At 50.6% G+C, this 13,833-nt stretch overlaps 1 protein-coding gene across 1 annotated transcript in view; it reads left to right on the forward strand.

Annotated features, from left to right (window-relative positions):
- Positions 1-13,833, forward strand: part of DNHD1 (dynein heavy chain domain 1) — a 67,312-nt gene that overhangs the window by 29,365 nt on the left and 24,114 nt on the right. The window contains 10 exon segments of the mRNA XM_014533319.1: positions 1,762-2,018; positions 2,109-2,352; positions 5,208-5,365; positions 5,837-6,329; positions 10,356-10,483; positions 10,587-10,785; positions 11,130-11,221; positions 11,719-11,917; positions 13,288-13,413; positions 13,697-13,794. Coding sequence (XP_014388805.1) covers positions 1,762-2,018; positions 2,109-2,352; positions 5,208-5,365; positions 5,837-6,329; positions 10,356-10,483; positions 10,587-10,785; positions 11,130-11,221; positions 11,719-11,917; positions 13,288-13,413; positions 13,697-13,794 — 1,994 coding nt within the window.

The following is a 13,833-nucleotide window of genomic DNA, read 5'->3' on the forward strand; positions in this document are numbered from 1 at the left end:
CTCTTTATATCCTTCCCCCAACTCCTTCCTGGGTTTAGCTTTAGGTAAGGGCACATCTGCTTAGAGGGGTGTGTGTGGTAAGAGAGGCTGCAATCACAAAACCGTCGTTTCATCCTCAGGCTTACTGCCACATAACGGCAAGATGAGCTGCAGTTCTAAGCATCCCATCCGCAAGCAAAATCAGGGAAAAGGGGGAGGCAAGGGAGAGAGCCAAGAGCCGAAGTGGGGAGGCGAGGTAGAAGAGCATTGCCAACAAGACAGTGAGATTTGATGGCGACTTGGGCTGGGCAGAGGGGCAGGCAGTGGCAGAGATGGTGAGAATGGGTTGGATTCTGGATATATGTTTAATGTAGAGCCAACAGGATTTTGCGATCGCTGGGTGTGTGTTGAGAGAGAGAGGAGTCAAAGACTAAAATTTCTGACTGGAGCAACTGGAAGAATGGAGTTCCCGTTTGCTGAGGTTGGAAGACTGCAGGAAGAGCAGTTTTGGGGAGGGAGAAATCAGAGCTCATTTTTGGTCCTACTTGAGGTACATATTAGACATCCAAGTGGAGAGGTAGAGTAGGCAGTCGTTTCAATGGGATTGGCATTCAGGGAGAGATCTGAGCTAGAGATAAATTTGGAAGCAAATAGATGGTATTTAAAACCATGACACTGGATGAGCTCACTTAGAAAATGAGTACAGATAAGAGATCTGAGCACTGGGTGTGTGTGGGGGGGGCGGGGGGGAGGCAGGCACTATAATGTTAGGTGCTGTTAGTAAGGATCTAATTTCTAAACATTTTGATGCTTTCCCCCCTTTTTAATAAAATGTTGTTGTTGTTGTTGTTAATCCTTACCTGAGGATATTTTTTCCCACTGATTTTTAGAGAGAGTAGAAGGCAGGGGGAGAAACAGAGAGAGAGAAATATCTATGTGAAAGAGACACATCGATTGGTTGCCTCCGCACGGGGCCCGAGACTGAGCCTGCAACTGAGGCGTGCCCTTGACCAGAATCAAACCTTAGCCTATAGACCCTTCAGTCAGTGGGCCGGTGTTCTAACCACTGAGCAACCGCTAGGGCTAAAGTTTTTTTCTTTTTTAAATATATTTTATTGATTTCTTACAGAGAGGAAGGGAGAGGGATAGAGAGTTAGAAACATCGATGAGAGAGAAACATCGATCAGCTGCCTCCTGCACACCCCCCACTGGGGATGTGCCCGCAACCAAGGTACATGCCCTTGACCGGAATCGAACCCGGGACTCTTCAGTCCACAGGCGGACGCTCTAGCCACTGAGCCAAACTGGTCAGGGCAGGGCTAAAATTTTAATGCGAATACAGACTTTGTCAATTAACCAGTTCCTGAGAAGTTACAAGGGAGGCCAGGTTTACGGGTCCTTGAGGAGGATACTGAGTATTGGCACGCTCAACATCCTTTCCCACCTCCTCCTACAGACTGCTCTTCCCAGACCCCCTTGCTACTAGAGTGTTTTTCAGCTCTTCTGTGTATTTGCAACCCACTTAGTGTTCTATAATGTCCTTCCTGCTTACACTAGCTAGAGTAAACCCTCTTCTCTCCACCTGAACCCTAACCAGTGAATTCCTCCATGGGTCTGGCGCACTGTGTTTGTAATAAGATGTACGTGTAAACTCACTCATGAGCAGGGTGTGTGTGTGTGTGTGTGTGTGTGTGTGTGTGAGTGTGGACACATTTTAGAGAGGGAGGTCGTGTAAAGGCCCTGGAGGGCACTCATGGACAATTATGGCATGTGTCCCACTAGAAAAAGGTGAAGAAGAAGGCTCGAACACGGAAATCCTGAAGCCCAAGTCCCAGGGTGATGTTGTGCAGATCTTCTGTGGCCCGAATGTAGGATTGGTGTGGCCCTGGAAGTCTCACACCATCACCCAAGCGCTGGAGGTCCGTGGATACCGGCTGCGGAGCCAGTGCTTGCCCCCCAATTACACGCAGCTGCAAGAGGACCTAAATAACAACCCGCGAATCCAGCAGGCGCTGGCTATACAACAGGCCCTGCTGGTGGTGAGAACAGAGACGTGAGGAGTGGGAGGGCGCCTGCCAACCCGCGTCACAGCCACCCGCCTCTGCCCTAAGCACCTTGTCTGCCCCTAGGACATGCTGTGGGAGGTGCAGGAATTCTGCCGGGACCATCACTGGATGACAGACATGTATAAGTTTCTGCAAGCCTGGGGGCCCCAGAAGCTGGAGTCTATGAGAGGTTGTCCTATCAGCAACTACCAGACGCTGGTGAGCCACCTGGACAGTTGGCAGGCCGGCGTCTCCCAGATGCCTATCGAGTTGATCACAAAAGGCAAGTTGCTGCTGCTGAGCTGCCGTGATATACAGGCCGACCTGGGTGAGTGCCGCTTCCCCTCCCTCCATTTCCTCCCGCCTCCTTCCCTCATCCACGCGGCTTTGCTGGTGTCTGGAATGTACACCGGGGACCTGAGCTGCAGGCCCCTCATTGGAGCTGCAGAGCTTCCCAGAGCCCCAGGTCCCAGCCCCTTCCCTGTGCAACTGCAGGTGTGGCCCCTGAAGAGGACAGCCTCTTCCCCATTCTCCTTGGGAACCATGTTCCTGCCACCTGACGCTTCCTGTTCTTATGGCGTGGAGTTCAACCGAACGCAACTGAGAAAAATCTTAGTGTCCGTTACCTGCAGGGACAAGAGACTATCGGGCCTATGCTTTCTCTGTGAAGGTGGGAGGCCGTGGAGCTGGGGCCTGAAAGAGTTTGCCTGAAAGTCCTTGCCTGTCCAGCCCTCCCTGCCTTTGCTCTTCGACCGATGAAGCACTTGCCTAAAGTGCTCCCCTCCTCCCCTCGCCCTGTCCTAAATGTACAGGGGGTTCAAGCTGGCAAGGAAGGAAGAGAGAGGGCCTGTGATTGGCCTGCTTTTGTTCTGACCCTGTTCAGGGCAGCCTTTGCTCCACTGGTACTTGGAAAGCCTGTGTCCTTTCTAGTTTGTTGGCTTCTTGATTCTTAGTCCAGAATCAACTGGCTTCTTCAAAAAGAGCAGATGGAGAGAGAAAGCATGGCGTTCAGGATCCTGGCTCTGTTTTCCACTGATGCGTGTGACCTTAAGTCACCGAGCTTCAGTGTTATTTATAACATGGGCAAAATAATGGAAGTCACTCCCAGGGTCATGGCAGGGAAGATTGAATGAGGTATCATGTGTGATATTCCCAGCATTGAGTATGGCATGCAGTGGGTGCTTAATTTTTTCATGTCACCTTATTCTCTTCTGTCTGCTGTAATCCTTCTTGCTGAGTTTACCTTTTTATCCTGCTACTCTGTTGCTCTCCTCACTGGGCTCCCTTGAACAGTGAATGATATAATTACCCACTATGGTGAGTTGTTCTTATCAAAACTTTAACTTCATCCTTTTTAAAAATATATATTTTATTGATTTTTTCACAGAGAGGAAGGGAGAGGGATAGAGAGTTAGAAACATTGGTCAGCTGCCTCCTGCACACCCCACACTGGGAATGTGCCGAAACCAAGGCACATGCCCTTGACCGGAATCGAACCTGGGACCCTTCAGTCCGCAGGCCCACGCTCTCTCCATTGAGCCAAACTGGTTAGGGCTTAACTTCATCCTTTACTCTTTCCTTTCCCTAACTCCACCACATCCAACCTGTCGCCAAATCATTTCCGTGCGTCTGTCTCCTAAATACCTCTCAAATCTATTACCCCCCCCACCCCTCCCATCCATTTCTAACTTCAGCCTAAACGTGGCACTTTATCAGTCCATTGCTCCTTTGTGCCACACCGTGTCGCTGTTGAGCTCCTCTCTGCCTTCACTGCCTGATGCTGCAGGTCCAAAAGCAGCACCATGGCAATGGCCTAGCTCCTGTCATAGGCCAGAGGGATAGTTTGAAAAGGGTAAGTTCGAATCCTTGTGTTCTCTTCTACTTGTGTGCCCCTCAATAGGTTCCCTTTCTCTTGGTTTTCTCAGCTCTTGGTGCCCAGTCCTCTTGGTTATGTCCTCCAAGACCCCAGAAGGGCCATCCCCAGTATGTCTCAATTACGTGTCCCTGGAACTTGCTGCCCCCCGTTGCAGTGGAAGAGGTGCTCATAGGGGATAAGCTGATTTACTTTTCACCCCTCAAAACAAAACAAAAAGTGTAACAGAGTGGAGCCAGGCTGTCTGAGTTTGAGTCCTTGCTCTGCCGCTGTGTGATGTTGATAGTTACTTAACCACTCTGAGCCTCAGTTTGCTTCTCTGTAAGATAGGGGCAATAATAATATATACCTCAGAGGGTTTTTGTGAGGATTAAATGGGTTCATACAGGCAAAGTAGTTGACATTGTATCGGGCATGTAATGGCACTGTATTTTGTGGTATCGTTTATATCACATTTCTATGCTCTTCTGTGCATTATTTTAACATTTCTGAACTTAAGGGGTATATTAAGATGGATGGCATGTCAGAGTTTAGATGGCATCACTTTTTCCTTTTTTTTGTGGTCTATGAAAGAATGGTGCCTCCTACAATTGGTAGCATCTTAGGTTTGATGAGGTCCCATCTTGATATTATTCCTGCCCTCGACACAATAGGCTTGTTCTTATGGTCAAAGGCAGCTCCCATGCTTGTCTCCTAGCCCCGTATCCTCTTCCCTTACACCCTTAAAAGGAAAAGGCCGATGACCCACTCTTCTCGCTGTCTCTTCTATCAGAGCAGAAGCAGTAAGACTCCCCAGGCAGAAGGCCCTCGTCTGCAGTAGGGCATTCTGCTATTCATAACCATGTCATCCCCATGCCTTGGCACATGTTTCATCTGTGTGCTGTGCCTTTGCCCCTCGGAGCATGAACTGCTCAACACATTCAGCTCCAATGTCCCCCTCTCTGAGGCTTTTCCCAGCCTCCCTGGGCCTTGCCTCTTCTCACTATGCCAGGTTGAGGACTCGTGGGCACTTATCACATTGGTTTTTGATGATCTGTTTATGTATCTGTCTCTGCCACCATATTGTAAGCTTCCTTGGCTGGAAACCCTTTCTGTCTCACTCACTCACTCTTGTGTACCCGGGCCCAGCACAGGCCCCGGTGCTTAGCAGCTGATCGGACACTGGGCCGGGCTCCAGTAAGCGTTCAGTGAGCGAGGGAATGAATTCATGGTCTGGTGTCCCCTTCCCACTCCCACTCTGGGCCCACAGCACTCCCTCAGCACCCCTTTTGTTGTGTACCCCTTAACACCTCACCCTCCTCTGTGTTCAGAATCCAAGCTGGGGAGCATCAGGAAGGAAATTCTTAAGCATGTCCAGGGCGAGAGCTGGAGCCGCAGCCAACAACTGATGAAGGAGCTCACAGATTTCATCGAAGCCTTCCAAATCATCAACTCCGACATTCACACCATTGCCCGGTGCTCCCAGAAGGTGGGCCCTCCCCCTCCTTCCTTCCCAGCCTTCCCTGGGGCCCATCCTGCTCAGACGCTCAGCAGGACTCAGCTGAGCTCCCAGCAGGGCCGAGGCTCTTAGACTGCGCTCACATGGGTGACCTGCCCTTGCTACCTCTCGCCCTGCTCTCCTGGCTCAGTTTCCCCAGGGCAGGGGGAGGCCCCCAGGAGAAGAGAGAGACACTGTCCTGCTTTCAGAGACAAAGGTCTGCTCCTGTCCAGTCAGATAGGGATCAGTTGCCCTGTCTCAGGGTAATGATGTGGAGGGGGCGGAGCAGTGCCGTCTGCAGAGAGGCCTGGATGAGATGTGGCGTGACCTCAGACTGCCCCTGCTCCCAGTGGGTTACAGGAAGGCAGCTGGAGTCTGCAGCCTCCAGCAGGTGGGTGTGCCCATCGGGGTGCTGCTGGGTTGTGGCGGGGGGTGCCGGTCTCATGCTGCGGGCCCCTGCAGTTGAACAAGGCCCATGAGCAGTACAGCGAGCTGGAGGAACGGACAGAATACATACGGGCCCTCCACGAGCTCATCCGCAAACACTTCAGTCTCTTCAGTGCGGACACCGAGGTGCTGGACATCTCGGTGAGAAGGCAACCCCGGGAGCCACCCCTCCCTCCCGGCCCTCCTCCCTCACAAGCACGTGGGCCTGACTGCCCTCTGCCTGCCCCCCAGCTCCTGGATCTGTGGGAGGCATTTCAGTTTGAGAGAAGCCAGGCCTCTGAGTTCCTGCTCAGCAAGCGACATGTCATCGTGCCCAAGCTGCAGCAGCTGATGGCGGCGGCGCTGGCCGAGCTGGACAGCCTGATCGGGAAGGCCCTGTCCAGCCCCTACCTGGACCCTGCACAGGAGCAGAAGAGCATGGAGAACCAGCTCATCGCCCTGGGGCAACAGTTCCAGGATACCACCAGCTACCTCAGCGAACTGCACCACGCCTATACCACCTTCACTGGTACCGAGGGTCCCCGCCCCCTCCACCCCCCTGCCCCTAAGGTTCCGGGGATCTCACACCTTCACTGGTCTCTTTTATCTGTGAAAATTGCAGGACAGAATCTTCATACATTGGATATAGTAGTGTGCTTAGGATGGGGAGACGGGACTCACAGTCTGGGAGGGAAGACAGACGGGAATGTTCCCTTAGGATGTGATGGGGTCAGAGGGCTAAACCTGTGCAGGAGAAGGCGAAGGCATCCTTATAGTAGTACCAGCCTTTGTGTAGCCCTGTTCAACCCAGCCCTGCACCGGGCAGCAGGCCCCGGTGAACATGGTCTTCATGCTTCCAGCCAGTGTGGTGTAGAGTCAGCTGCTGGGGCCTCAGTGGCCCACAGCACAGAACTCCTGGTCTTCCGTCTTCCATGCAGCGGTGCCGCTCCTTCCCTTCTGCCTGTAAAGAACAGTGTGGGCTCAGGTTCCTTTTTTCCTCAGGTGCCGTCACTTCTATCAGTCACTTCCGTCCGTTCAAAGACGCATTGCTTCTCAGTTGCTTCTTGGCCAACCTCACTATGACCACCTCTCCCTGTGGGCCTCCCAAGTTCAGGGCTGTTGGCCAAGTGTGAGATGTTGGACACTGGGACCATCCTCAAGCAAGGGACTTTTTCTTTAGCTAAGTATTAGGAGACCCTCATCCTCTACTCGGACCTTGACCGCGGACCTTGACCTTTCCTGCTAGTTTTGGAGATGTTTGTGAAAAAGCACAGCAGTGGATGCAGGCCCTGTAGTGCAAGGCCCAGGAAACCCCACAGCATGGCTTTTACTTCTTTCTTCCCTGTCTCCTCACCAGACTTCCAGGTTTTGTTAAAATCATCTTAGATCTAGATGATTAAAACTACCTTTATTTTTCATTAGGCATCTTTTACTCTTTACTTTTGACCTTTGCTTTGTTTTATAACCATGTTAGCAACTATTTGGACATCTAAGGATTCCTGGTTTTGTTTATGAATTACCATTTTTAAAAATACCACATCTTTTCATTATTTTTGTTCTTTCCTTGGATGGCTGTCATGTTTGAGGTTGTTTGTTTGTTTTTCTAGGAAGAAAATTAGAGGGGTTAATGTTTCTAAGTTCCTATGCTGAAAATGCCCTTTCTAATGTCCTTATATCACAGCTTGGCTAAATATTGAATTCTGAGGTTTTCCTCAAGTTTAGGTATTATATCACTGTCTTCGACATGTAGCATTGTGGACAAATATCAATCTTATTTTCCCCTTTGTAGATGATATGTTTATCAATTACTTAAAATGGTTCTTATGTTTGCTCTGGCCTCCTTCCAGAATTCTTATTTGTGTATTGGATTTTCTGGATCACTCCTCCACTTTTTATCTTCTTTATCATCACCTCTTTTTTTTTTTTTAGTTCTGGGGAAATATTGCGTTTGTTTTATAAGCTTCCACTTTCTGTAGTATCTACTCTGTAATTTCCATTGCATTTTAAAACACACATTCACATGTTGCATGTGTGTGCATGTTTATGTGCACATGAACAAGGATATAAGCATATGTCCATAATAGCAAGGCACCACACTGTGCCCCGTCTTGGTTTCTAATATCATTGCTGTGGCTAGGACCCAGGGCTCCTCAGGGAATGGATGATCCCAGGGTGGTGGCAGGGCAGGTATAAGATGAGCCTGGAATATCTGAGCAACCCCGCTGAGAGAAGGGTTTGGACTCAAGGTCCTGTGTCCTGTGTGCCCCTAAGCAAGTTCCGGGGATCTCACACCTTCACTGGTCTCTTTTATCTGTGAAAATTGCAGGACAGAATCTTCATACATTGGATATAGTGCGGTGCTTAGGATGGGGAGACGGGACTCACAGTCTGGGAGGGAAGACAGACGGGAATGTTCCCTTAGGATGTGATGGGGTCAGAGGGCTAAACCTGTGCAGGAGAAGGCGAAGGCATCCTTATAGTAGTACCAGCCTTTGTGTAGCCCTGTTCAACCCAGCCCTGCACCGGGCAGCAGGCCCCGGTGAACATGGTCTTCATGCTTCCAGCCAGTGTGGTGTAGAGTCAGCTGCTGGGGCCTCAGTGGCCCACAGCACAAAACTCCTGGTCTTCCGTCTTCCATGCAGCGGTGCCGCTCCTTCCCTTCTGCCTGTAAAGAACAGTGTGGGCTCAGGTTCCTTTTTTCCTCAGGTGCCGTCACTTCTATCAGTCACTTCCGTCCGTTCAAAGACGCATTGCTTCTCAGTTGCTTCTTGGCCAACCTCACTATGACCACCTCTCCCTGTGGGCCTCCCAAGTTCAGGGCTGTTGGCCAAGTGTGAGATGTTGGACACTGGGACCATCCTCAAGCAAGGGACTTTTTCTTTAGCTAAGTATTAGGAGACCCTCATCCTCTACTCGGACCTTGACCGCGGACCTTGACCTTTCCTGCTAGTTTTGGAGATGTTTGTGAAAAAGCACAGCAGTGGATGCAGGCCCTGTAGTGCAAGGCCCAGGAAACCCCACAGCATGGCTTTTACTTCTTTCTTCCCTGTCTCCTCACCAGACTTCCAGGTTTTGTTAAAATCATCTTAGATCTAGATGATTAAAACTACCTTTATTTTTCATTAGGCATCTTTTACTCTTTACTTTTGACCTTTGCTTTGTTTTATAACCATGTTAGCAACTATTTGGACATCTAAGGATTCCTGGTTTTGTTTATGAATTACCATTTTTAAAAATACCACATCTTTTCATTATTTTTGTTCTTTCCTTGGATGGCTGTCATGTTTGAGGTTGTTTGTTTGTTTTTCTAGGAAGAAAATTAGAGGGGTTAATGTTTCTAAGTTCCTATGCTGAAAATGCCCTTTCTAATGTCCTTATATCACAGCTTGGCTAAATATTGAATTCTGAGGTTTTCCTCAAGTTTAGGTATTATATCACTGTCTTCGACATGTAGCATTGTGGACAAATATCAATCTTATTTTCCCCTTTGTAGATGATATGTTTATCAATTACTTAAAATGGTTCTTATGTTTGCTCTGGCCTCCTTCCAGAATTCTTATTTGTGTATTGGATTTTCTGGATCACTCCTCCACTTTTTATCTTCTTTATCATCACCTCTTTTTTTTTTTTTAGTTCTGGGGAAATATTGCGTTTGTTTTATAAGCTTCCACTTTCTGTAGTATCTACTCTGTAATTTCCATTGCATTTTAAAACACACATTCACATGTTGCATGTGTGTGCATGTTTATGTGCACATGAACAAGGATATAAGCATATGTCCATAATAGCAAGGCACCACACTGTGCCCCGTCTTGGTTTCTAATATCATTGCTGTGGCTAGGACCCAGGGCTCCTCAGGGAATGGATGATCCCAGGGTGGTGGCAGGGCAGGTATAAGATGAGCCTGGAATATCTTTTCAACCAGAAAGTAAGGAAATGTGAACTTCTTTTAAAAAGTGATGGGAGCATGTCACAAGGACACAGAAGGGACACCAACTGGCCAAATCTGGGACAATTTGAGCACCAAAGTTCAAATGAAACGACTGGAAAACCCGGAATGTATTATCCACACTAATAATAAGAAAGGCTGTGGGGAATGTTCTTAAAGAGGTGGGCTGCTTAGGCCTCATTAAAAAGGAGAGTTTTGAGCAAGGGCTTGAATTTGGTGAGCGCGGGAGCCCCTGGTTCTCTGAGGGAACAGTGCTCCAGAATAATCGGTCAGTCAAGGACCCCCGGCAGGAGGGAGCCCCTGGGAACCTGAGCCACAGTAAGGAGCCTGCTGTGGCCTGAGTCAGGTGAGTGAGATGGAGAATAATGGAAGAGGAGCCCTTCCCTTGTACTGCCATTGGGTTGTCTCAGATAGCCTGTCCTTGGGACAACTGTCCCTTGGATTGTCTCCACCTCCATTGTTCTACTAAACAATTTTGGACCCCCGCCCCCGACTCTGGCACTTTTGGGACCCTGCCTTCTGTCATCATGGGCTCTTGACTGACCACCCCCCACCACGCCCTCGCCCCCACACATAACCCAGGCCTCAGCCAGCCCTGTCCCACAGGGGATGAGAGTCCCGTGCCCTTGCCAATCTGTGGGATCCATCCTATCCTGCATCAGCAGAGCATCTGGCACCTGTACCGAGTCATCTCTGAAAACATCAGCGATTGGAAGTGCATGGCTTTTGCCAAGGTGCTGACACCCTTCCTTGGAACTCCTGCCTGGGAATGGAGAGCCTGCAGGGGGGTGAGGTGGGGGAGGGTCTCCAGCTGACACTGAGCCCTTCTCCCTACAGTTCAGCCTGCCTATGGCCCAGGAGAAGATAGAGGGCTGGCTGACAGAGGTGGCCCGGTTGAATGCCACCATGGGCCTGCACAACCCAGTCCTGCAGTACTGCATCCACATTCTGGAGGAGTTCCACATCTACCTGCCCTTGCTCACCAAGCTGAGCAGCCTCCAGCTGCATGGCCTCAACTTCCAAGTCCTCCTTCGAGGTGTGTTTATAAGTAGAGTCAGAGAGAGGAGGGGAAGGGAAGGGAAGGACACAGGGGTTAGAACAATGCAGCAGCTCAGTCACTCTTGTTGGGAACATCTTCCTTCCCTGGGTTGCTCCCTGCCACCCCCAAAGCACCATGTGGGTCCTCCCTGCTAACCTGGGCTGGCTCAGGCTGGAGTCTGAGCTCTGGGCTCTGCACTGTGCGCAGGACTTTGGGTTCGGGGTTCTTGGCTCTATGTTGCACTCAGATCTGCCATCTGGGAGCTGGGCTGGGCTGGGCTCTGGGTCCCAGACCTGCCATATACCGGTGTTGCTCTGACTTGTTGTCCCTTCTACCTCTAGCCTTAGGGCTGGGCAGTCTCAACGTAGAACTCCTAACACTGGGCCAGCTGCTCACTTGTCCACTGCTGGACTTTGCAGATCAAATCAATCAGGTGGGGCCCTCTGGAGGGAGGGAGGTGGTCCCAGGTTCTGTTTGCTCAGCTCTAATAGAGCCAATTAAGGTCCAGCAGCCCCTTGAGACACGGGGGTAATAGATATTGGCTTGTGGGGGGGGGGGGGGGGTTTGAGATTGCTGGCTTGCCTAGAGCATATGGGGATCTGATGGGTGGTTCAGACTCTCTGAGACTGAGAGTATGCACTCCCCTCCCCACCAGGGGAAGGAAGTAGGTGGCAGCCCCAAAGTTGTGGGCACACAGGATGGCAGATGTCCCCCAACACTTACTCTGCCCCAAAAGAGCATGAGAACCAGCTGGAGCCTTGCAACATAGTGGGTTTCAAGGCAGCAGCCTAGGTCAGAGTGTGCTGCTGATGGCCCGTCTCCAAAGCCTGATGGTCTCTGAGACCTGCACTCCCCTGAGCCTGGCCCTTGTTCCAGTGCTATTCCCTGAGCCCTTGCCCAGTCCTGGTTCCTGAGCCCCAGCTCTTGCAGATCTGGCGGAATGAAAATGAGCACAATCATGCCCAAGAGGCCCTTCAGCAGCTGCGGCAGGTCTGGGAAGCGCGCAAGCTGCGCCTGCTCAACTTCATCCTGCACGTGCCCTGCAAGCCCTCCGCCTTGGGGCGCTCCAAGAAGCAAATGCTCCACAGGGACGTAATGGCCCAGGATAGTGGCACCTTCATCCTTTCAGGTGAGACCCAGCCCTTGTGGCCCAGTGAAAGTCCCCCACTGGCCGTCATATTCAGCCACCATATCCACCGAGCCCGGCCAGATCTGGCTTCTCTAGCCCAGGTCCCCATCCGTGCTGGACAGCCTGCGACATCATTCTGTTCTGAGATGATGTCTTTCATGGTGCTCCCGGCCCCTCACTCCCACGCAACGCCTGGCCTCGTCAGCAAAGGTCCTCCCCTTCCTGAGTGAATTAAGAAACGCCTCATGGTCATGTCAACGCCTCCAGCATGTGCCCTGCTGTCTGACCTCTTGCCCTGCTCACTCATTCCTTTTTCGCTTCCTCATCAAACCCACCTGCCTCTGCTGAGCCAAACACAGGAGACCCTGAGATTTCCAGACAGGAGTCCAGTGAGAGAGAGAGAGAGAGAGAGAGAGAGAGAGAGCAGAGTAGAGAGACGTGCATGGTGGAGCGCCTAACTACTGGCAGTCGAATCTCAGAAAGCAGCTTCAAAGGACCAGGGAGAGTCAGAAAAACTTCCCTTCCCCCGCGGGGAGGCCTTTTGTTGACTTTTGAAGGAGGAGGAGTTTTCTCAAATTGCAAGGGGAGAAAGGCATGCCAGGGAGAGGGAACAGCATGGGCACAGGCACTCAAGGTGGTATTAGTTAGGGAACTGGCATAGGTCTCTCACTTCCTTTCTTGCACGCATGCATTGTCTACTATTTCCAATTTCAGTTTCTGTAAAGTTGAGCAATGCCATAAAGACATTTGTGAAGTTACCTGAGACCAGAACTTTTCTAGATTTTTATTATAATTTTCCAATTTTTGAAAATTGGCTGGCCTATACCTAATTTAATATGTTTTTATCAACTCACCTTTACTGAAGCCTTCCATAGTTTCCATAGAACCAATAGCTCTTTTCCCCACCCATATATCTCAGTGGTTAACATAATATTAGATTAAATTCTGTAATCAAAATTATAACTCACACAAGCAGGTTTTCCGACACCCTGTGGCTCTTGGTGAGCCTACAGTTCAACTAGTGGCAGAAAAGAAGTGGTTGGGTATTCTAGAGCAGCAGTCGGCAAACTGCGGCTCGTGAGCCACATGCGACTCTTTGGCCCCTTGAGTGTGGCTCTTCCACAAAATACCACATGCGGGCGCACGTACAGTGCAATTGAAACTTCGTGGCCCATGCGCAGAAGTCGGTATTTTGTGGAAGAGCCATACTCAAGGGGCCAAAGAGCCGCATGTGGCTCGCGAGCCACAGTTTGCCGACCACTGTTCTAGAGAAAGCTGGAGATCTGTGTCCGTGAATTGGGGCCTTAGCCACTCCTGCCCTTGCCTCATCTGACTGCCAGCTCGGCTCAGCTGAGCCCACCCTTCCTTAGATTACAGCAGCCTGCAGGATTCCATCCAGGAGAGTCTCCAGGTGTTGTTCAAGATCCTGGCCATCCAGAAGTCGGGAGACTTACACAAAAGAGCTTTGGAGTGGATGACCATCTTGCATGACCTGAGTGAGTGCAGGCCTCTAGCTGGGCTTATGTGTGGGACCTGAAGTGGGATGGCCCAGAGGGGATGAGCAAGAGGTGGGGACTGGGCAGGGAAGATCTGAAAGGCAGAGTGAGGACCTCCTTCAGGGCTACTTCACAGTGAAAGTTTTCTCTCCTCCAGGCAAGGTCCTTGGGTCCTGCTGAGTAGGATATTTTGGGGTGGGACAACCTGAGAGGTCAGGAACAGGCTGGACCCCATTGCCAGAACCCTAGTATTCCCCTAGTGTTGCTCTGGCTGCTCACACAGGTGACATACTGGCGGTGTGGGTGACTTTCCAGCAGAAGTGGATTTTTCTGAATAAAATTCTGCATGAGATGAAGATCCAGTTTCCCAGTTCTGATCTGGTAGGGAAGGGGGGTGAGGCAGGGTGGACAGAGGCTGCT

Source organism: Myotis brandtii, unplaced genomic scaffold, assembly GCF_000412655.1.
Source record: "Myotis brandtii unplaced genomic scaffold, ASM41265v1 scaffold966, whole genome shotgun sequence".
Classification (NCBI taxonomy): domain Eukaryota; kingdom Metazoa; phylum Chordata; class Mammalia; order Chiroptera; family Vespertilionidae; genus Myotis; species Myotis brandtii.